Genomic DNA, 24,778 nt, shown 5'->3' on the forward strand with positions numbered 1-24,778 from the left:
ATAGTTAAATGTACAATATACATTCTAGTAAAAAAATACAATTGAAAATACCTCAAATTCTAACTAAAGAAATATTAGAATACAAAAATATAACGCTACCAACAAGATTCGATCCGGGTATTATGGGTTTGAAGATCAGTATGCTAACCACTACACCTCATTGGCTATGTGGAATACAGCATAACACTATACACTATACTAGAACACACTACTGTTAGAAATGACACAGCACAAGAACTATATTCAGATATTCTGTTATCATAAGTCAAAGCTCTACAATATTGCCTAAAAAAAAACTCCTGTGTGTTACTATTGATGCTGATCTCTCTATGGACAGATCATATTAACACCTTAACAAAAAAGCTCTTTGCCGGGATCCATGTGGTGAAAAGGATTAAATCGACTGCAGGCATGCAAGCAGATAAGAATATTTTTCTTTAGTGGAGTCCCATCACAGGTATGGGTTGATATCATGGGGAGGAACATCTGAAACCAACCTTAACAAAATCCTGGTACTTCACAAGAAAGCCATTAGGGCTCTCATGGATGTTTACCTCGCAGATAGCTGCAGAGGCGCTTAAGCTCCCAACCGTCATAGCACTTTACATTTTTTTTTTTTTATTTGAAAAATCACAAAAAATCTTACAACATTTTATGAACAAAAGCTTGCTGCAAAAGCCAGGAAAATTTGGCTTGTCTGCAGCTACATCAGTGTGGTTGTTCTATACACTGACCATAGCTGGACCTTTACAGGATTGGAGTTTTTCACCCATACCAGACCTGAAGAGCAACAGATTTCAGCCTTCCTGCACACGTTATAACTCAGTTCAGTAAGAAACCATCCTATATCGGCTGCATGATTATTACACTGTCCCAAGACGTCTAAAACAGAGACTACGGGACTGGGTGATGGAACAACCTGTTGACTCAATCAAAGAACTCTTTAATCTTTTAAATACTTGTAAAGCAAGAGATCTAAACAAACATGACGCCATTGTATTTCTTTTGAGAAATCACAAATATAGAAATTCGTCTATTGTCTATATGAATAGCTGAGCATAAAATAAGCTGAAAGGTGGGGACCTTGATATGTCAATACTGAGTGAGGAAGGGTGAAAATTTGAGATACTGATATGTTGAATTCTGACAGTAAAGTAAGATACGACCTTCATAATAAAATTTTTACACACCTAAACCTTTAAAACTACGCTTACATTTGCTTCTAGAACAAGTTCCAAAAGGGTCTTATGGTCTGTCTACATTGTGCTTATCAAATGTAAATCATTAGATATTTTTAGATTAATTGTTGGTTAAAAAAAAAACAAAACAATGTAGATAAGTATACAAGAATCATAGCTGCTGCATACACAAACAAAGTCAACTACGATTTTAACAGAATATAAATAGACTGGAAAAGAAAATTTAGATTAATGACATTGACCAAAGACTGCTTTCAGAATATAGTAGGCCTAAGGCCTAATGATTTTCCTCGAGCAAAGCTTGATACCCAGTTACTATGTTATATCAGAATTGTATGCAGATGATCTAGTGGAGCATGGGACATCAGTCAAGGTCATGTTTAAAACACATAGCACTCAACATTCATGATGGTTTTATTTTTAACTGTATTTGTAAATAATAAAATCCACTATTTTAAACAAAACATTGTTTTTAAATAAATGCTAGTAACTTCATTACTGGATATTAAATTACTATGTTTCAGGCAATAAAATCAAAATTTACTTTACAACCTTAAAAAATATTTAACAAATTATTAACAAAAACCCAAGTTTTATTGGTGGATTTAATCTATGATAAGAAATGTTCGTCATAGTCGGTGAACACTTTGTCACCTTTTTTCTTCACTCGAAACCTCAAAAGAGGTTTGCTATCTTCGTCTTGCTGGTGGGTGGTAACTAACACTGAAGATCCTTTGTCAATGATTCCTGTAGAAGAAAATATATACAAAATTTAAAAGTAGGATCATTAATCTTAATTCAGTTTTTATTGCCTGTCTGTTTTCGTTATGATAGTTTAATGCGTAATGTCAAAGCTAGAACGTTCAGGAAAAAGAGTGAAATGTAGAAATTTTTGTAATGTCTAACTTTCATTTGCCTGCCTAATTTGTTTATAACATATGGTTGATGTTATATTTTTATATTGTTATGAGTTTGTTTATTTTCATCTAGCTATTTCACCAACATCAGACATAGCACAAAGAATTGAACAAATTTATGAACAGTTGGGACTCTAGGCAAGTGGAGTGCAAGGCTATTAAAAAGAAAAAGAGGTTGCCTCAGTCACGCGTATGACGTCACCCGCCGACCCAGATCTGTTTACAAATAAATAAATGAAAAACAAACAACAATAACAAAGTACTTGACAGGTGACAGCTGTGTGAATTAAAAGCAGCACCGTCCGGGTCGGCGGGTGACGTCATACGCGCGACTGAGGCAACCTCTTTTTCTTTTTAATAGCCTTGAGTGGAGTGACCATCAAATCATTAAGTGACAAAAATTACAAATTAAATTTATAAAGCTAAGCCCAAAGGAGGGTTTGTTGTTAATATTTCTTAATCAATTCATTGTATAATAGGTTAAGTACAGCAATAAACTTTTTCTAATATAAATAAAGGAAACCCAAAAGTATTAAACACACAACAGAATGTTCCTGGGAGAAGAAGAACAAGTAGAAAGCCTAAGGCAAGTTTGTGGCATCAGGCCTGGAGGTATGAGGAAGTCTTGAAGCCTCGTAAGAGATGTCATAATTAGGAAGCTGCATACCAAACCTACTGAACAGGCCCGCGGTTTGCATATGATGCGCTATGAGCCAGAGAGGTAATTGTGACCCTCTCTACATACATTGTGGGGAATTTCTCTTCCTTGTGCACCCAACAAACCTTCTCGGTTGATATAGTTGTGCCACTGGGCCCATTTATAATAGTGGACCTGCTACTGAATCGGCTTTGTTGATGAGGCCAAGTACTGACTGATAGGCTTGTCAGGCTGACAAAACTGAATACTTAGCACATAATATTCCTTCAAGTAATTTTAAATGTTAGTGGATGGCAGTATGGATATACTGAGAAGAATGAGAGAGTCTCTAGGTCAACTTATCTATTCTAAGAAGTACTGAATATGTATCTAAGTGTAAATCTGATTTTATTATGAATGTACAGTAGACCCTCTCTAATCCGGCAATGTACCACTCCGGCACTCTAGTAATCCGGTGTCTTTTGACGGGTGAGGTCATCCGGGATCGCGGCACAATTCTCATTACCTCCCAGACATCATCATCCACTCCTGCGGTCACGGAAACGTCATCGTCGTCATGCACGATCGTGGCAAAATCATGAACATCTCTCACAGATGCTAGACGTTATCAACGATTCTCACGATTACAGAAACATCATCGTCGTCATGCCCGGTCGCGGTAATAGGGGTTTCCGATTACACGATCTTCTGAGGCGTGTTTTAAGTATCAAGGTAATATATCTGCCGGATTACTGAGAGTCTACTGTATATAAAGAAGTTTACAGGTGTATTTATAGGTTACCTCTCTCATGAGCAGCCGCCAGTCGACTCACTACTTGTCTCTCTACTTCATACTTGATGCTTCGAGCTCCATAGTGAACATCGTACCCTTCCGCTAACACACTTTCTACTCTCCTCTCCCACTCTAGAGAAATCATGTGTTTCTCTTGCGCCTGATGAGAAAAAGAAGGGTTAAAATAATAATCTTGCCTTAAAATTACCCAACACATAGAGTCTGCCGTTGGTACTTAATGTAACGTTAATCCAACCTAACAGTCCACACAATACTTGTAAACCCAAAGCACAACATAATAGTTCTAAGCATTAGTTCTAGATTCGGTTTTTAGCCGTTTTTGATTAGTTTTGCTTGCACAGATATTTGTGAGTGAAGATTTGGTTCTTTCAATGTAGATATATTAGCATTTGGGGCACAAAGGATAGAATTGTGTTGATAATCTATACAATAGTAAAACTGGATTTAATCTAACATTAAAAAATAGTTTGCAGTTTGATCATTGTTATTGACTTGTTTGTTTAAACACTACAAAAACTTTGGCAACTGTTATAAATTTATTTACTCACCTTTTTAGCCCAAGTACACAGCTCCTTTGAAACCAACTTGTTAAGTTCAGCATTTGAAAAAGGAAGGAAGTAAACAATTTCATTGATTCGTCCAAGAAATTCGTCTCTGCCAAAATGTTTCTTCAAAATTGGTCTAACAACTTTGTCTTTGAAGTGGCGAGAAATAGTTATGTTTGAAGAGGTTTCTTCATCTGGAATAAATATTTTCATTATACAAGAACATTTTATAAATATTGAATGAACATAATACAAGCTTATAAAGTAAGTTATGTTCAGAAAAAAAAAACTAAAATATAGGTACCTCATTGAATTAATTCAAAACAACATGAGGATAATATCACAGAATTCCGAGTATTTCTATGTTTTTTTTCTCTATAGAATATAGCTGGGCAGCTGAGCTGTTCTAGTTCTGGTTAAAATATCTGAAAATTCACTGATGGTTAGAAGCTGGAGCCAGCAGTCTTTTGCCATTGGGATCATAAAGAAACAGCTGATCTTAACCACTAACTAAAGCCTCGTTCACACGGGGCGAGTTTACAAGCTACACGTCGGCTTTTTTACACGCAGCTAGTAAAATAGCTCAGTAAGAACGACGTACTTGCTCAATAGCTGCTTGTAAAAAAGCTCTGGAAAAAGTTGACGCTGCCGCTACTTTACACGCCAACTCGCCAGCTTTTGAGCGAGTAGGCGTGTAAAGTAGCCCAGTGTGAACACTGTTGCTTGTGCTTGTGCGCATGTTATTCAAAGATGTCGGAGGATTTAATTCAAGCTAGCTACTGAGCAAGTGGAAAAAGCATTGTGTGAACGACTTCAAGCGCACTCGCCGACTCGACTGCAAGTTGGCGAGTGGACAAGCTCCGTGTGAACAAATACAAGCACACTCGCCAACTCGCTGGCTTCTTACACGCTGGCGAGTAGCTTGTAAACTCGCACCGTGTGAGCGAAGCTTAAGCAAAATAATCAGTCTCAATCTATTCTACACTCATCCTGTAATAATTAAAACCACAAGTTGGTCATCTTAATTAATAATTACAAATCGGTTCTGCTTGTTTACTAATTAGATAATTAATAACGCAAAAATTCAGCCTGAAAATCTAGGTTTATCATTTTAGTGTTATATAACTTCATTTTACGTCAGACAATTTGTAGCAGACCTCATGATAGACAATTATCAACTCACCAAACTTTCCCTCCAATCTCTGATTCATGAGGTCCTGAGCTTCCCGTCGTAACTGCAATGCATGTTCTGCAATCTCATCACTCGCAAGGTTTGATGTCATTACAAATATGGCATTCTTGCACTCAATTGTTTTTCCCTTTCCGTCTGTCAACCTTCCCTATAATAAGTTTAAAGTGTTTAGTCACAGGATACTCAACATGCTTGGAATGGGTCTTTTTGTTTTTCGGTGATCCACTATGTATGTGCAGAAACCAGGATGAGACAGCTCAACATGTGCTCTTTGATTTGAATATAATAAGCTAGAGTCAGTTTGGGCTGTCTTCTTTGGTAAGTCGACTAAGAGACAGCAATTCCTCAAGAGGCTCTAACTAAGGTGACTTTCGAGTTCACCAAGACTGCAGATATAAGATTATTTTTCTTAAGGTTTTTCAGTTGAGTCAAAATGTCAAAGTGGCTGACGCATATCAGACAGTAAGGTCGCACTAAAGAAATAATAAAGTTAAAAGTCCTTAATTCAGATTTTGAACTATAGCCTACATTTATAACATTATTGATTATTGTTGTAATATTTTAAAGATATAGTTCAATCAAATATTGTATGATCATCCTGAAGCAGTTTACCTACCAGGATCGTGTTGGTAGGAAAAGGAAACATTTTAAAAACCAAACCACTGCTAAATCAAGATAATTACTAAATTGATCACAGTTTTTCTGTAACAGGTTATCAAGGGCTAACTGTAAACAGGAACTACTATGCAGTATATTTAGAGTCCAATCTATTCACAAACCTCATCAAACAATTGAAGCAATACAGTGAGAACATCAGGATGAGCTTTGTCAACTTCGTCAAAAAGAACAACAGCATCGGGACATTTTCTCAGTCTCTTAGTCAGCTGACCTCCGTCATCATGTCCAACATACCCAGGTGGGGCTCCAATCATCTTGGCTACCTAAACATAACATACTATCATCAAACAGAACAACAGCATCGGACATTTTCTCAGTCTCTTAGTCAGCTGACCTCCGTCATCATGTCCAACATACCCAGGTGGGGCTCCAATCATCTTGGCTACCTAAACATAACATACTATCATCAAACAGAACAACAGCATCGGACATTTTCTCAGTCTCTTAGTCAGCTGACCTCCGTCATCATGTCCAACATACCCAGGTGGGGCTCCAATCATCTTGGCTACCTAAACATAACATACTATCATCAAACAGAACAACAGCATCGGACATTTTCTCAGTCTCTTAGTCAGCTGACCTCCGTCATCATGTCTAACATACCCAGGTGGGGCTCCAATCATCTTGGCTACCTAAACATAACATACTATCATCAAACAGAACAACAGCATCGGACATTTTCTCAGTCTCTTAGTCAGCTGACCTCCGTCATCATGTCCAACATACCCAGGTGGGGCTCCAATCATCTTGGCTACCTATAAATTACACACAATCATCGAACATAACAATAGCATCAGGACATTAACACAATCCTTTCATCACGACCAAAATACCCTTGTGAGTATTCCAATCAAGAAACAACAGCTTCAGTATAATATTACATGTTATATTTATGTACCATAATCTCTTTTGGATTATATACATTGAGAACTTAACATGTCCTTCCTAATACAAAGGTTATCCACAGGATGACAAAGTATTCGATTCTTTGGTTACATCTAAAAGTGGAAAGGTATCTTCTGCAAAGTATAAAAAATAAGAACAACTAATTTATATTAAAACTAGTGTACCTGTTGCTCGAATTCGAACAATTCTATTACAGGTTTTATTTTAAAACGGATAACAGTCATACTCATAATAATTTATGATGACTTTAAAAGATTCGACTAAAAGATTATGGAAATACTCAAGATGTACATAACAGATCGATATAATCAACATTTCTTGTAAATATCTTATAATTTTTCAAAAGATGATCTAGTTTTTTAACGGATATAAAAAAAAAAACATTATTTCTATTTCTTCTCCAAGGTTGTGTTCTATGACTTTCCTATGTTTCCATAGTTTGCAAAATCGGCTCTCTTTCAATGATTACTAAGAAAAGCAGCACAATGTTAATTCAGTTTTCTCTTTAGTATCTATCAAATTATCCAGGCTCTCTCGTGTTTTTCCATTGTAATATTTACGACAACCTAAATTCAAATAGTAAATATTTCATTTCAACCAAGTAAGTAAATGTTTGTAGCAAACTGTTAAATTAGCAAACTTATTGACTGTTTACAATTAACATATGTTCTTCTTCTCACTTTTAATTTTTGACAACAGCTGGAGTTTCATAACAATGTTTGTTTCCCATGTTAATCTTTTGGAGAAATATGAAACTTTTAAGGGCCCCAGGGCCTCACTCTCTAATTATTCCCCTAAAAAGAAAGTTTCCTGCACACCTTCACATTATGCTCTTTCCAATGACACCAAAAACATGTCAATTGGTTCAGTAGTTTCGGAGGAGTAATTGTCACAAAAAACCTGCTTGCGTATTAAATAAGTAATATAGATAATCGATAAATTTTAAATTTAACAATATACTAAATGATGAAAAAATGCTCTTAAAACATTCGCTACTGCAATAGTATGAAATTTTCCATTCACATGGACCAGCGGCGCATACATGCGACGGCTGGTCACATTAAAATAGACTGCCGACGCATATTTGCGTCGGGGTTCTAATTTTATTAAAATGCTTTTATCTTTGTAGTGGTCTATTTGAAGGCACTGAATACCCTGCAGTGGTCTACAGAGATGTCTGACGCACAACTGCGTCGCTTGGTCTGTGGATATGATGATTGGTGACGTCATATAATAGTTGGAAAAACAGGTCTTTACTTTTCTGCATCACTGTATGTATGTATGCAGTATGTATGCTGCATTATCCTATGTAGCTTTTATATTTGTTCAGTTATAAACTGTTCTTGAATAATCTGTTTATTTTTTACTTACTTTTACCTTAAAACACAAAAAAATGAACTGTCGCATGTATGCGACGTTTAGTCTATTTTAAGAAAACTGTGATAATTTTCACTATTGTCTTCGCTGTAGACCGGGCGTCGCAAGTATGCGACATTACAAAAGGTTATAAAAATACAAAGAAACAAGAATAATTTATTTACAAACACGATTGTAGCGTATTACAATGTAAATGATCACTGTTTTACAGGTTTTCGCCCGTGGTCTGTGTGTACTGTTATCCAAGTGACAGCCGGTCTATGTGTAAGATTCAAATGTATACCTCGGTCTGTGGCAATGACCGCGGCGTCGCTTATATGCGACGCTCAGTAGCGAACGTGTTAAACAATTTCTGTGCAATATAATACCAATTAAAACTAATTTGTAATACACTAGCTGATTAATTACCTCATGTTTCTCTTGGTATTCCGACATATCTAGTCTTATAAAGGCGTCAGTCTTGTCTTTGTGTATATAGTGGGCCAACTGTTTGGCTAGTTCAGTCTTGCCAATCCCTGAGGAGCCCAGGAACAAAAATACCAGAGGATGCTCATCATCAGCCCATCCGTTTTCTTTGCGCCTAATTGCTGAAAAAGTGAAAAATATATCTTACTTAATATTTATGAAAATTTTCATCCTTGAAGCCAATACCATTTTGATTCAATATGAGTACAGTAAGCACAAGCAGTCTGGGCGTGCGGTTCCGTCTCTAATAGCCATCCAGTGTACATTTCAGCAATGAAGACAGCTGAACAACCCCAGAGCCGTGTGGGCCAGATGTTTTTGGAAATGAGCAATAAACACTGCCCCCTACACCCCGGGCCCTAGTGCGGCCGTGCGCCCAGACTAAATGCGACTACTGTACATGCTATTTTAACCAATGTGGTTTAACAAGATCACATAAACCTTGTTGGATCGGAGTTGGAAACATTAAGTCTACATTTAATAATATCAGTAGATCACAAATTTTCTCATCGCTTTGAGCACAAGTGAGATGGTTTTCAGCCATGCTTCCATGCATAGTTGTAGCCTAAGAGTAGATAATGTTTTTTTTTTATTTTTTTTTTATTATGATTACCAGTGTTTGGTTGAGGGTCAACAAATTTTACAACAAAAATAGGCCTAATCAACAAATAATTTGGGTAAATTTTTATTTTAACAAAATATTGGTAACTTCAACCAAGACTATGGTCTCAAAATGGTTTAGTATTTGATTTAGAGGTACAACACAAAAACTATTGATCCATTTACAAATAATATTTTACAACCTGTTACTGTAGAAATTTACTAGGTTAAGTTTGTAATATGAAGGTGGAATTTGATTGACATGGTATAAAATAAAACTGTCCTTGTTCTTCCCTGTTTGAAAAATTTATAAAAAGTGGCAGAAGTATGGAATGTCTAGGAAAGAATATAAAGCAGAATGCAAGATGAAGAAATGAGATAGCGCTATCAATATTTAGGAGTACTGTCAAACTAGATGGATTAGAATTGGAAGGAAGTGGGATCAGAAAAGGCTTAGTTGAAAAAAAAAACTTTAAGAAAAGCAATAAATAGATGGTTTTGACTTGGTGCAAATAATGTGAAAAAATATGGTTCCTAAGGACTTGGACAAGATGATGAGGGAAGGAAGACCTACAAGAAGGAGGATAGGTATTAAAATTTGAGTTACCTGCTGCCACAATAGCAATTGGTCCTTCCTGCCCAACAATGTGTTGTTTAAGTCTTTGTTCCAGGGGAAACCTTCGCCTCTCCTCTATGGATTTTTGTCTTTCAATTTCTTTAAACTGCAACACAACCACAAATACTAGAGTAGAATATGGACTTTTTATACTTAGACTGCTGATATCTGTGGGGGGGGGGGGGTGTTGTAAAAGTATGCTTCTGTTAAACTTCGTTGGTTCAAATGTCCACCTATTATCACTGCCTGTAGTAACTGATGATTACCAGTGACTTCCTTGTTGCAAATGAGAATGCATTCTCTGGACCCTAAATGAATATTTTTGAATTTTTCACCAGTTAACCATCCACATTTGTCAACTGGTGATGGATTTAATTTGGAGTTTACCTCTTCCCACAGAAATCTTGTCACAGAAGGCAATTTATACTTGGTAAAGAGCGTATTTATATTATCTCCAAACTCATAATGATTACAACAAAAAAAGATTTCTTTAATTCTGAGCATTGTTTGAAGCTGAGGATTCACATGAATTGTCGTAGGTAAAGTAAAGAACACAATGTTGGTGTTAAATTTGATAGTTCGCTTTATGACAATGTTAGCTCATAAGAGACTCTATAATTTATGTAAATCCTTCAAAGGTAAAAGATATTACCTCCTTGAGCTTCTAACACAAGCGTTTATTTACAATGGCCTAGTTTACCTCACCTTCTCCTCATACTCCTGAAGTGCTGCCAGTATCTGTGGGTTGTTGTTGGCATAGTCTCTCGCCCTCATGCCTTTCTCGTTCTCCTGGCCAGGGTCAGCTCCATGTTCTAGCAGCAGCTTCACCAGAGCCACGTTGTCCATCAGCACAGCGTACATCAGCGCAGTGAATCCTGTGAAGGTTGCTCTGTAGTTCAGCTGGTCACTAAACTCGTCCTCCCGCCTCTGTTGTACTGTGAAAAGTGGTAAATGAATGTAATGATTGAGGGAAAAATTGGCACTCTAAGCATAAATTTAATTCTTTGATTAGATGTCTACATGAAAAGGATTTAGGTTAACCCCTATTGAAATTCTTTGCAAGTTTATGCATAAGTAGTTTAGGCATGGAAAAATATTAAGGCATAAATAATTATTATACGGGGTGGCATAAGGTTGTAAACATATTCTTGATAAAGGCTGAGGTTGTTTTCATCAGTTTTGTTTTTCTTATGTGAAAAATTAGGTACAATTTTATTAGGATCTGCGGTGTGACAAAGTAAGTTTGCTGAATTTATAAGGGACATGTTTAGTCTACCAAGAACGATGGTAAACACTGCTGGTCTTAAACATGTTGATTTGCAAGCAGAACATTCTCAACTTTAGAAGTCACTTTCCCAATTGAAACTCATAAAAGCACATTTTTTAGGCCCAAAAAGTTGTATCTGTCTAGATGCATTGCAGAGACTTAGTAACCAGCTTCAATACTGGCGAAGGAGCACCTATATAACAATTAAAAATAATTCTATAACACCTTTATAGGAACTCCTGTTCAAAAGGTCGAGTAGATCTAGGAGTAATCTCTGAAGAAGTAAATCAAGAAAAACGTTATATCCTATGTAGCCTATTCTGAAACAAATGTGTTTCTTAAAGAAATAAAAAAAAAATATGTTTGTCTATCTAAGTTCAAAATAAAGACAAAATGTCAATGTTTTTCGTAGTTTTCTTTATATGTATATATATATCCATGAATCCTAAAAATCTAAAGCAGCTGAACTCTATCCTCAGAAATACCCTATACTTGGATACTTGGATACTTGGATACTTGGAGAATTCCCACTGGTATCGCATCAGCAACGTGGTCGTCAGGTTTTTATACATTTCTTCATATTAATTTATATAGATGGATTCATTTCCTCTTCAAGATTGTACATGGCCTAGACATATATTATATTTCATCAACACTCTAGTAGGCCACTTGACTTAAGAAAGTTTTTAGCAGGTTCTTGAATTTGTTGATAGAGGGCTCTTGTGTGATGTACTGAGGCAATTTGTTGTAAATTTTTATACTATTGAAGTAAGGGCTCTTGCTTGCAAGGGTGGAATTTACTTGAGGTACATGTGGATTTGTTGCTCTTCTTGTATTGTAATTGTGGACCATGCTGTTTGTTACAAAGAAATTATATTAATTATTATATTATATAAATATTATTGCTATAATTGTCAATTATCAGTGTCATTAATCCAACAAATAGACTGAAGATTTGTCATGTTAATAAACTGCCTGTAAAGCCTTTATTATCCTGTACAAGTCTCTCATCCTGCAGCTACTCGAGTATGCTTCCTTGGTTTGGTCACCATACCATCTTGGCCATATTTACCATCTTCAGTCGGTACAAAGATGCTTCATCAGGTTCCTGGGATGTCGTGCTGGACTTGACTTTCGTGACGTCCGGGTAGACGAGCTCTCTAATATGTATGGCAGTCCGAGTCTTGAAAACAGAAGGCGAGTGGCTGATGTGACCTTTCTTTACAAACTGGTAAATAACCAAGTCAACTGCCCCTTCTTGCTGGAAAGGATAAACTTCCATGTTCCTTCGAGAATCACGAGACATCAGCGTGTATTTGAACTTGACCATGCTGGCACTAACTACGCCAGATCCAGTCCCATTCCCCGGATTATGCGCCTCGGGAATGTGATAAGGCATCCTTGAGGGTACCCCGTAAAAGCATTGTTGTTGTTGTTTCTTTGTTGTTGATTTTTCTCTTGTTAATTTTGTGATCTATTTTATTTGTATTCTTGTTATTGATATACAGTCCAACCTCAGTATAACGAATCTGAAGGGACCGAACTGAATATTCGTTATATCAAGGATTTCGTCAAAACGAGGTTCGTTATATAGAGGTTAGGTTTGCAGGAATTTCGCTAAGTCGAGGTTCAGAACCAGCGTTGGTCAATATAGGTCGGGATTTGACCTCATTAAAATACAATTAAAGTAGCATATGCTACAACACTTTACAGTAGGTACAGTGTTTACATTGTACAGTAGAAGCTAAATTATCCGGCATAATAAAGGGGAGGGATCTTGAATATTGCGCAATCATGACAATGGCATTGACCTTGGTATAGGTTAAAAGCTTAAGTTTTAAGTTTAAAATCACAGCTTGTTCTAACCCTCCTAAAACCTAGCCAAACACTGTATTGCGTAGTCATACATAAACCATGTAAAGAACAAAACAAAACAGTAGAAAGTTTTGTAAGCTACTGCTCGCGATAGGCTGGTAGGCTACTTACAGTACAGTACTGATTTTATCACGACACAGGAATGTCAATAATAATCATGAACTATAGCATTGGTGTTGCTAGTTGAAACAAATCGTATTGAAAACAATAAATTATTAGATAAGTCATTATAAAAGTGTATAATCATAGCCAACTTAAGGATAATAAAAACACTCGTAAAAGGAATGTTAAAATAACAATGTTGCTATTCTTTCTCTTTGGTTTTGTTTTTATATTCTTTCTTAGGTTTCTCTTTATCCAAAAATTGTACAATTCACCATAGTTATCCCATATTGCCCAATTGCAGCTTACTAAACATTACGTCGTCATCAGTCCTCAGAGAATGAAATCAGTTCTCAGTTGCAATTGCAACATAGCGTCGCAGCAACAGCAGACTGAGAACGGAGCAGACGAATGTTAGCGCAAGCGATGACGTCACCTTTCCATTTAATTTTATAAAGAAACAGATTTTCCCAAAACAATAATTGGGTGGGGGATTTGTTATATCGAGGGAAAGACGTAGACAATTTGTTATGCAGAGGTTAAATTTGCAATGTAGAGGTTCTGACAATGACGATCGTTATATTGAAGTGTCTTATTTTAGCCGAAATCACAAAAAATTTGTTTAATCAAGGTCGTTGTTATGGTTTGTTTGTTATGTAGAGGTAAAATATACATTGTGTCTTATCAATCAATCAATCAATCAATCAATTATTGAGATGGGGACGCCACCTAGGAGCGTATTTTAACCCAAATATGAGTGAAGGATGAGTGTAGAATGGTGTGTGATGACCTGTGTAGCTTTGTTACTGACTAAGATCAGATGGAGAGTTCTAGGGGATTAAAAAAAAAATCGTTATATCAAGGAATTCGTTATATCTAGGTTCGTTATATCAAGGTTAGACTGTACTCATTGTTATATTTTGTTATTGTTATATATTTTATACATTGTTATTTTTCTGTAACATCAATACCCATTGTTTTGCCATGTAATAATTAGTTTTAAATATTGTTTTCTACTCCTCTGTTAATTATTAATTTTTTATAATATTTTCCTATTTGTAGCTACCCTACTTAATGTAAAATGGTGTTTGCCGTTGGTGTTCAATAAATAAATAAATAAATAAATAAAAACACACTGTGATTCTAGAAGTACCAGATTAAGAATTCGGATTTTTCATACCATCAAAAGCGTACAGGCGTTTGGTAGCAGCAACTTTGTTGGCATTTGAGAAATCGTCAGGAACATTTGGGTCTGCTCCAGCTGCTAATAGAACTTTCACGTTTCCCACCTAGGATGTAAAAATACATTCAGAATTTTACTTTAAAAGCACAAGGTTTACCATTTAAAACCAACTTTACACAACTGATTTACTTTCATGCACAACCTCAGCTTAAATCATTAAACCCCATTCACCACCTTTGCACATAAATATGAATAAAGTAGGTAAATGAATAAAAATAAACTTCAAAAACGGGGGTTGTAATCTCTAGGTTCAGGAAATCCTATTTTTTTTAGTGAAATATAGGAGATAATGAAAAAAATCTAAATAACCTTGTTGTTGATGACGGCCACTTGGAGAGCAGTCCAACCTAACGGATGTTTCTGGTTCACATTTACTTTTTCTTCTGCAATCATTCTATGACATACAATTGAATAATAAATGTCTATAAAAACATAATTAGTCATCTATAAATAATAGCCAGTAATAACACTGTAGTGGTCTAGTTGAATTATAAATGTCTGTATGAATAGCATAATAGCCATCTATGATAACCAGTAATAACACTGTTGTGGTCTAGTCAAATGTTATAATGGTTCCAAATAACTAATTTGATTGTATATTATTGTATACTACAACAGCGCTGCACTGGTTTCACATTACCCTTGCTACCGACTGAGCCAAAAGCTTTCTTTGACCCGTGCCTCAAAGTTAATTCAATCACATTAGGCTACCACAAGCTGGTAAAATACTTTTAAGCCAATTATATTTACCTTTTAAGGTCTTCAGGAGAACCATACTTAGCAGCTCTAAAAAACCGAATATCTGAAACGTAAAATATGGTTGCTATTACAAGACAATAGTGTTCTTAAATTGTAAGCATGGTTATGGGAATTGTTGAACTTGTCGATGTTTTGTTTTAGGAATTACAAGGTTTTGGAGATGTAAAGTGATGGAAACGTTAAGATGTTTGCAGTTTGAAAAAATGGTTTGCAGGTTTGTCGTCTTTTAGCGAATTTCCCTATAGGGAAGTAGCTATTACCGTAGGTCTCATGGTAAGACTTAGGCCCGGGACCGATTTACTTTTTCATTTTAATGTCCCCAGAGGCCAAAAACACCATTCGTTCAAATTTGTATATATGTATATATATATATATAGGTATATATATATATAGATTTATATATATATATATGTGTCCGTGAACACGATAACTTGAGTAATTTTTATCAGATTTTGATGAAATTTGGTTTGAAGGTGTAAGGCGGGATAAACTTGAATAAGTTCGCGATCCAGCATGATCGGTCCATGGGAACAGGGTTTTATGGGGGGTTTTATGGGGTAAAAATTGGTTTTTCTCACTTTTTACCCTAAAAACACAAAATTTCCCAATTTTTCTCTAAACCTTCTTAAAGAGCTTAAAAAAACAAACAATTCAGTATATCAAAGTGTTTTTGTACGGTTATTGGTTACGGAGAAAACTAAAAAAATTGTAAATTTAAAATTCCCATGTTATTCTTATGGAGAATATTGTAAAATGTTGTAGTTTGCTTGTTTATGGATATATGTTGATCAAACTTGGCAAATTTATTTATTTTATAGTAAGCTATCAATATTTTACTAAAAACACACTACTTTATTAGTTTCCTTGAAGCAGCAAACCTAGGTACTCGTTAAACCTGTTATTTAAATAGATCAATTGAAAATCAATTCGGCCAAATGGAAATTCGCTTAGACGACAGGTTTGCTGTGGCGGGGGTATTTAAAGAAAATATAGCTCTAATTGCCCGCTTCTGCAAACGGAATAGAAATAAGGTGTCCACTTATTCTCATACCCCCATATGGGCAAGGCATAGGTAAGATGTGGGAAAATAAGGCCATAATAGGCGGTAAGTAGGACATCAGATTTCGTAGAATTTGCAAGGGTGCGGATGGCAAATATTCCTGAACTAACTTTTTTTTATTACGTGGTCAATATGATGGTAAAATTTTAACTTGTCGTCTAAAAACAATCCGAGAAATTAAGTGCAACTAATGGGGTGGACAGGATACTCATCTAGATGAAAGCCAAAAGCTAAACGATGAGGAAGAACGATCAGAGATGTGGAAATTAAGAAGATGCGTCTTAAGGGAATTGACTAAAAAAACTTTGAATTGTTCTAAGCTAGGTAACCTTACACAACCAACCAAGCTTGCTGCACCATTTTAAAACTCCTTTTGATTAGGCTATAGAAGAGGCACAGCAAGTTTGATTAGTTTTGTTAGGTTGGTTTGGAACGGATTAATTTCATGTATTAATTTGGTTGTTTGTGCCAACAGATATGGAAGTGTACCCAATAGGCCTATCCCCTATATGCCTATGGGAAATTCGCTAAAAAAAGATATCCGTCTACAACGAATTAGGGAAAAATATAAAAGCAGGCCAATTCATTTGATCGAAAACCAAATTTAACTAACCAAAACCCAAACTTTCTACAGGTCTAAGTTATTATGGATTTGGATCGGTACCTATTAATGTACAGTAGGCCTAAGTTAAGTTTAAAGTTTTGCCCTAGAAGCTTTCAAATAACTTACCTACTAAGTATACAGTTTTTTTTACAAATGTGGTTAAGTTACTGATACTAGCCTATACAATAAGTTACATACCTTTCATACTTTGAGAACATTGAACAAGGATCATCGCTAGTCCACAGGCAACACTAATTGGTAAGACTTTATTTGTGTTTGTGAAGTCTGTTCCATAGTTGTTATAATGGTTTGAATTATTAGAAAATGCAGTCACAATTTTACAATAATGACCTAATTTAATCCTTGAAACTGTGGGGTTTAAGAGATTTAATTGTTTAAACTTTACAACTCTATTGCAGTTTTGATGATTGTTTCTACCCCATAACCTAAAAATAGCTGACAAAAAGCTGTAACGTCCATTTACAGAGGAAACAAATTGGTGGAATTCATAAAAACGTTTTCCTCTGAAGAGTTTAAAGAGAGACATTGTTTCAACAAGATTTTCCACAACTATTCCCCAAAGAAAAACTAACCTAGGCTAGGCTAATTGTTGACAAAAGTTAAATCGTTCATTACTATTTACATAAATATTTCAATTGGGATCCTATAACCTCAAACTAATAACTAATACTAGATCACCTAAAGGAGAATTAATTATCGAAAGTATTATCTGACACTTATTAGTAATTTGTATTTTTTAAGAGGCTGTAGGCTATATCTCAATCATTAATCAATCTAGAAAATTTAAAATTTGTGTTTTGTTTGTTTCGAATTAGGCCTAATTGCATTCTGTATTGCAAATGCAAATCGAACTTAGTCAGCTGACAGCTGACAGCTCCAGCTGGACGATCGTTCCAGCCGGCGGCAGGCCGGCAGCTCCAGCTGGTCTTGTTGCTGATTAATTGCTCTGAATAATCTGAATGCTGTAAAAAATTACAGGCCGCCTTTAACTACAGGCCGCGGCCTGATAGAATTGGCCAAGGCGTATGAAATATGCCTTGGAATTGGCAACGTCGCAAGTGGTGTTGTTTCATAGTCCAGTAAAGAAGCTTTCGTAAATACTGTACACAAATACCATTAGCTGCTTCCAAACAACACAGCTGTTACAACACCACTTGCGACGTTGCCACTTCGAAATCCGCGGTCTGCCTGGAGTTAAAGGCGGCCGTGACAGGCTGCGGCCTTCAAAGTGGCAACGTCGTAAGTGGTGTTGTAACAGCTGTTTTGTTTGGAAGCAGCTAATGGTATTTTGTGTATTAACGAAAGATTGGTTACACTGGACTATGACAATATTGACTCCGCTTAAAATGTACAGATATAGATTTTAATTCATATTGTTCCGGCTTTCAATTCCTGTGTGTTTTATTTTTAATATTTTTAATACATTTATGTTCATAAACGTAAATTTAAATCAATAAAGTGCGAATTAATAACTTATGTCACATGTCTGGCATGTTATCTTATGGGACGTCTGCTGTCAGCTGTCACTAAACAACACTACTGTACTTGCTACGTTGCCAATTCTACCAGGCCGCGGCCTGTAGTTAAAGGTGGCCGTGAGCATAAGTCATTTAACCAGATTTACACAAGTTACTTGCATTGGTTTAAATCCATGCTGCCGAGCAAACAGCTAGTTTGGCTTCATCTTCCGTTTTTCAAAGCAGCTCAGTGTTTCAGAAAATTTAAAGACCCTCTAAAATTCTTAACCACGTCGATGCATGATATCATAATAATAAATTTGCCTATGATAATTGGCTGATGAGAACCAGAAAACTGTGGTCCAAATCATTGCCTAAAATTCTTTGTCTGAACTTTATACACTATATTGACTATATTTATACTATCATAATCCAAGGTGAAAGGATAATAATCAATGTCTCAACTGATCTGGGCCGGATTGGAAAAAACATGAAATGTTGAACTCCTGGTTACTGGTTTGTGGAATAATGGAATATTGGAAATGACGGATTGTTTTGTTTTTGTTTGATTGGTCATTGAATGAACTCTGTCAAACAAAAGTTTGGTTAGGCTTAGGCTAGTTTCTTAGGTGAAGCTGCTGAACTGTGATGATATCGAGATTTTCATAGAATAGCTAGTTTTTGAATTGAATTTTGTTTAGTTACAGTGCTGCAAGTGCAAGAAGGGGGGTTTTTACGTTTGGTTGCTTTTAAACTAAGTAATTTGTCCACGGACTCTCTATATCTACTTTGCATTTGGATACTAACACTCATTCACCATGGCTATGATGCAAAAGAGAGCTAATGTAAGTTTATAGATGTAAGATTATAGGCAAAACTTTGGTATACCCATCGTAATTATCTATAAATTGTTACGGTACAATAAATTCACTCTATAACTTAAGTTAAGCCAAGCCTAAGTTTAGATTTTGGTTGGGTCCTAGGCTTGGTTTGGTTATCATTGGTTATAAGTTAGGCTACTCAATAATATGATGCCGTCAGATATCAAAATATTTCCACATAAGCTTATTTAGCTAAGTTAATTAAACTAAATGTAAGTAGACTACCTAATCTAAAATCTAGCCTATTTAGTGTTTAGGCCCTATGCTTGTTTTCCTGAGCTAGCGTAGGTCTAACTTAGTTGTAAGTTTGTTCCACATAGACCTTGGGCAAATATTTACTGTATCTACATTGGGATATGATGTATAATTTTTAGATGTCTACTTACAGTATTTTCCACACTGAATCCAAAAATACAATCAGTTTTTGTCGGAGAGATTCTGGGTACACTTCCATATATGTTGGCACAAACAACCGAATGAAAATACCGATCGATAAATCGTTAGGTTAGTTAGGTAAGGTTAACTTAACCTAACTAACCAAACGATAAGTTTATATTGAATTAAACAACCGAATAATCAATGTTACTCATTCGGTTGTTTGTGCCAACAGATATGGAAGTGTACCCGATGGTATTTTTACGAAATATGGCCGTAAAAGGAAGGTAAAGATTATGAATCTAAGGATAATTGAGTGGTACTGAACAAGGTAATATGATGTGGACTGAGGACTGAGTGAGGAGGAGAGCAAACAGCCGTTTATACTTGACTTAATGCGGAATGAAATCAACTCGTTTTAAAACCAAATAATCAAATTTCTTATTTAGGCATGTGAGGAAGGTGGCTAGGTCGGGTTTTATGCGGATTCGTGACTGCAATAAGTGTTTTGAAGTGAGGTTAGATTAGGAAGGTAAAGGTTAGGTTACAATGAACCGACTCATTAATTTATGCTACTTCCAGACTGTTTTTGCACAATTACATTAAATAGTGGGTGAAACACAATGAAATAATAATATCAGACATGCAAAAGCATGGTATTTTAGTCTTAGGGGTGGTTCACGAGCTCGGGACTTCATAGTCCACGACCAAACTTTGGTCCCAAACTATATACCCATAAGGCCTATCAAAAGGTTGAGGAGAACAAGACCAGAGTTAGGATCGTTCCCATTCAAAACCGTTAGTAAATGCCTAATAAGGCATATAAATACCAATTACAATTATTCAATTAGGCCTACCGGTACCGGTACATTAATAATCCTTTCTAGACTTTGTTTACTTCAAATTAGTTCAGTCATACAATAGTAAGTCATGGTTTGTTTGAACGTTCAATTTCTATATATTTCAGCAGTTAGACTAACCTATCTAGTATCTAATTGATATGTCTACTTTTAATAGGTGTTCTTACAAGATACAATGCTGTTTTAACCTCTTTGAGTCCTTATGTTTTTATGCTGAAACAAGCTCATTAATATTATTACATAATCCTCTTTTGCAAGATTTAGCTTTAGGCCTAAGCTACTTACATTTGTACCGAATTATTAATTGTTATTTGGATTTGCAAGTTACTTAATTGTTTTTTTATGCTCTTATATTTTTTGCTCGATTTCAAGTAGCCTAGCTTAGAAGTCTAGTCATTCAAACCTAACATGCATGGTATGTCATAATATGTTGTTAACAGATTCTTTATGTGGCTGATCTTATCTGGGATCAATATCCATCTCCAGTGTAGGATATTGAAAAAGAGCACCCGAGTACATTTATTTCTAAATATCTGTTGGTGGTTGGACCAACATGTTTTCATTTAGGCCTACTAATGAATTGCCTCTGTTCCTGAAACCATTATGTGTGATGATGATGTTGATGGGATTTGTTGTTCCAGGTCCGCTTACCCCCTGAGGTGAATAGAGTGTTATATATACGTAACCTTCCCTACAAAATAACTGCAGAAGAAATGTATGATATATTTGGGAAGTATGGTGCTATTCGTCAAATAAGAGTGTAAGTAAAGAGAACTTCTTTTTTTAAGGTCTTTGTGGTCAAAGTTTTACTAGTAGCCCTAGACCTACGGATTATATGTTAGGTGTGAGTAAATTTTCAGGTTAGTTCTTTCCAAAGGCATTCGGCTTTAATAAATCGTATTCAGTAAAGTTCTAATTCAACATCTATTTTAGCAATATTTTTCTGCTAGATATCGTAGCAATTAGATGTCTTTTAGTAAATCAGTATTTTTAGGAACCCCGCATGCCAATGTACACTGCTAGTGTTGGATGAGTGAATCGTGTCTACAGTACATTTTCGGACAAAAAGAAGACTTAATTTTAATAACAAAATGTTGGGCTCAGTTTTACTTTAAACCATTCCATAATTAAGTTAAGTTTGGATTTTGATGAGCTTATCATTCTTTAAACTTCCAGACTCACAAACACAGTTTACAACTAAAAAATATGTAAACATTAAAATGTTGATTGTAGCTAATAGGCTACTTTATGCATCTCAGCTAACGACTGGCTGCAAATTAAAATGCCATTAACTTGGGAGAGGAGCAATAATACTACTTTTTCTCCAAGGCCCAGGTTTGACTTTTATAAAAACAACATTTTTAACTGTGCTACTCTTTCATGTTTTTTCAGTGGGAACACTGCTGACACAAGAGGTACTGCGTTTGTCGTCTATGAAGATATTTTTGATGCAAAAAATGCTTGTGATCACCTGTCTGGCTTCAACGTTTGTAACAGATATCTTGTAGTGTTGTACTATCAGGTTGGTACTGTTGAAAATATTTTTTTATGTAGTATTATTTGCTTTTAGGTACATTTAAACATTTCTAAAATGGAGATGGCCATTATGTTTGACTTGAAAGTCATTTTCATTCAAACAGAAAAGTAAAAAGTTTTTCCACAAGGTTATAGAATTTTTTTATATGGATAATTCGTCTGCATGAAATTTCTAAAAAAAGTTAGCAGAGTTAAGATTGAAGGATCTCTTAGCCCATGTATTCTTTTTTTCTGGTAAGCTAGCTGAACCATATTCTTTAAAAATAATCATAGCCAGACACTTGGCTTTCCTGTAAAATGTGATATTGATGTAAATGTGATTTTTCCTATCTTTGTGGGTGTGTTATAATGCAAGCAAAAACAATTTACAGTACGAATACAATATTTATATTCACACCAGGAATGAAATTAATTTGAGAAGGTTTAACCGCATTAACCAACATTTGATGAAATGAGTCGCCGGAAGACTGCCCTCCAGACAACTACCCCCCAAGAAGGTTCCTACGTCATTTTGATAACAAAGATTTGGGGGAGGGGTAGTTTTCCAGTTACAGACACTCAAGTTTCGTTGTCAAACTGTCCTAAACTCACCAAACTTGCTGTATATTGTAATGTCCAAACTTGCTGTAACATTTCAAAATTCTGTATGATATTCCCCAAGTGCCTTTTCTGTTATCAAACAGAATCACTCACATAGCATAGCATCACATTATGCTAGGAGGGTAGTATTCCAGTTGTGGAAACCCATATTGGTTATTTGGCAGATTTTGTGATGTCACGTTTCACCTGTGGTGGGGGGTGGGGTGGTTTCTAGGGGGTAGTATTCCACATCCCGATGAAATTCTTCCCAAATACAATAGACTCCCTCTTGTATGAATGAGTTTAGTTTGCGAGACTACCTCTCATCCACATAAGTGCTCGCTGCTGATAGTTTGCAAACAAAATTTGTTTGGTCTTGACCTGTATACCTTCAAGACTTGTTCGAGTTCAGACAAGGGTTCGATTCCAAGGTGACCAAGTTACAGGAAGTATACTGTAAATCCAACTCGCTATCCTAGGTACATTCAATGTGAAATAATTTTATTGAGGGTTGCTGTTTATCTCACATGGTTATTAACTTGATGGATAATAAATTATGATCTGATAAAATACTTAATCATTTTTATCACACATTTTCAGGCTAACAAAGCATTCAAGAGGGTAGATGTCGACAAGAAGAAAGAGGAATTAGAGAAAGTCAAGAGTAAATACGGACTGGATGAAAAAAAGTGATGCTTGATTTAAGTTTCTGTATATACATAAGTGTTTTAATGTACCTATAATTAATTTTTATATGGTTTCCCTAAAGTAAAATAAAGTATTTGTCATAAAAACTTTATTGATGATCTCACCCTACAGCATTTTGCCAACATAACATTTTTCCGGGAGGAGGAGTAATGTAAACTAACTAAACTACCTTGCAAGTTTAATAGTCTTGTGTGATCAATATAGTAAGCCAAACTTACCAAAGGTTATTTCAACCGATCAGTGAGAATGTTTTTAACAAATCTCAATTTCATAATGCATATAATTATTCAAAACTAACATCAAATTTTTAACCTTTGTTAGGTATGTAAGGTTGAAGTAACCCATGTTAGAGAAAAAGTTTATCTTGATTAAACTTAAAATTTCAAAATGCCTAAACCTTTCCTAGCCATTTTAATTTTTTGAACATATATTACTAATACTAAATATGGCTGATTTGATGAAAAATGCCAAGAACACTTTTATTTAGCATTTTCAGTTCCCTATTAAACAACACCATCAAGTTCAAAAAATCGTTTAAAAAATAACTGAAATATCACGATTTTTAGTTGTAAAATGGGGTAGAATAAGGCTAACATACATGACAACAAAACATTACTATGTCATATCATTGAAGGCTATTGGGGGGAGTCCTATCTTGGACAGATATAAATTATTGAGCGAAGCTCACTTTCCCTCACTTTGTAACTTCTTTGTAAGGGCATCAGAATGTAATGGCTTGACCAATTGATAAGAAATTTGGCCAACAGCTAAAGAATACTGAGCACAATGTTTTGGTAAAAATATTTGCAAATTTCCTTCTGGATTTTATTTTACGGGTCACGCAATTTCGCTTGTTATTTTAATGCAAGTTGAAAGAAAAATCATATTGTGTTTATGACATATGTGTTTATCTCGTTTCATTTAAATAAGATAAACATATGTTAATTGTTTGTAACTGTTTTGTTTACATTTCAATGTTTACTTTCATCATAGGTTAAAGTTGGAATGTAACAGTTTATCAATGGAAGTAACAGTTTTGCTATATTTGTTTTGAGCATGCCTCAAAGGCCACGTCATAATATTGGTCGTCGCACCGATAATGCAAATATTGTAAGAGAGTGGTGTCGTGAACAAGAAGAACCAGATGAAGCAGTGGCGGAAGAAGCTGTTAATGATAGGCAGTTAGCTAATCAATTCCAACATGAATTAGATGCACAAACATTTTACTTACACTTGCACTAACTGTCATCGCCAACAACTAACAGCTTCAAACCAACCACCGATTTGTTCGCGTTGTCGTTCAAATGCAACTAAATTCACGGCGTTAAATAATATGGATGTGTCAAGTGTCCTGAACGAATTAACTGACCTGACGATTGTAGAACAAATGTTGATTGCACGAGTACATCCTGCTATTCCCATTTACAAAGTACAATAAAATGGCCAGGATGGCCAGTTTCACTACAAAGGTACAGTATGAACTATCAGATAAATTTTTCATTCTT

General features: G+C 35.5%; 2 protein-coding genes across 2 annotated transcripts; one reads left to right on the forward strand and one right to left on the reverse strand.

The window, feature by feature from the left end:
* Window positions 1–1,615: 1,615 nt before the first annotated feature.
* Window positions 1,616–17,687, reverse strand: LOC128989596 (caseinolytic peptidase B protein homolog). Its single transcript, XM_054411528.1, has 12 exons — window positions 17,055–17,687; window positions 15,184–15,235; window positions 14,743–14,827; window positions 14,371–14,479; window positions 10,652–10,881; window positions 9,938–10,052; window positions 8,674–8,852; window positions 6,084–6,245; window positions 5,296–5,452; window positions 4,116–4,306; window positions 3,556–3,706; window positions 1,616–1,946 (listed from the first exon to the last, which is right to left on the reverse strand). The coding sequence occupies exons 1-12, from the start codon at window positions 17,401–17,403 to the stop codon at window positions 1,810–1,812; spliced, it is 1,917 nt and encodes a 638-aa protein (XP_054267503.1). The 5' UTR covers window positions 17,404–17,687; the 3' UTR covers window positions 1,616–1,809.
* Window positions 17,688–18,892: 1,205 nt separating this feature from the next.
* On the forward strand, window positions 18,893–23,359 carry LOC128990219 (splicing factor 3B subunit 6-like). The gene is made up of 4 exons (XM_054412515.1): window positions 18,893–19,179; window positions 21,092–21,210; window positions 21,843–21,972; window positions 23,166–23,359. The coding sequence occupies exons 1-4, from the start codon at window positions 19,153–19,155 to the stop codon at window positions 23,256–23,258; spliced, it is 369 nt and encodes a 122-aa protein (XP_054268490.1). The 5' UTR covers window positions 18,893–19,152; the 3' UTR covers window positions 23,259–23,359.
* The last annotated feature ends 1,419 nt before the right edge of the window (window positions 23,360–24,778 follow it).

This window comes from Macrosteles quadrilineatus, unplaced genomic scaffold (genome assembly GCF_028750875.1).
Source record: "Macrosteles quadrilineatus isolate MER2022 unplaced genomic scaffold, UCM_ALF_1.0 Scaffold_3__2_contigs__length_128488019, whole genome shotgun sequence".
Taxonomy (NCBI): Eukaryota; Metazoa; Arthropoda; class Insecta; order Hemiptera; family Cicadellidae; genus Macrosteles; species Macrosteles quadrilineatus.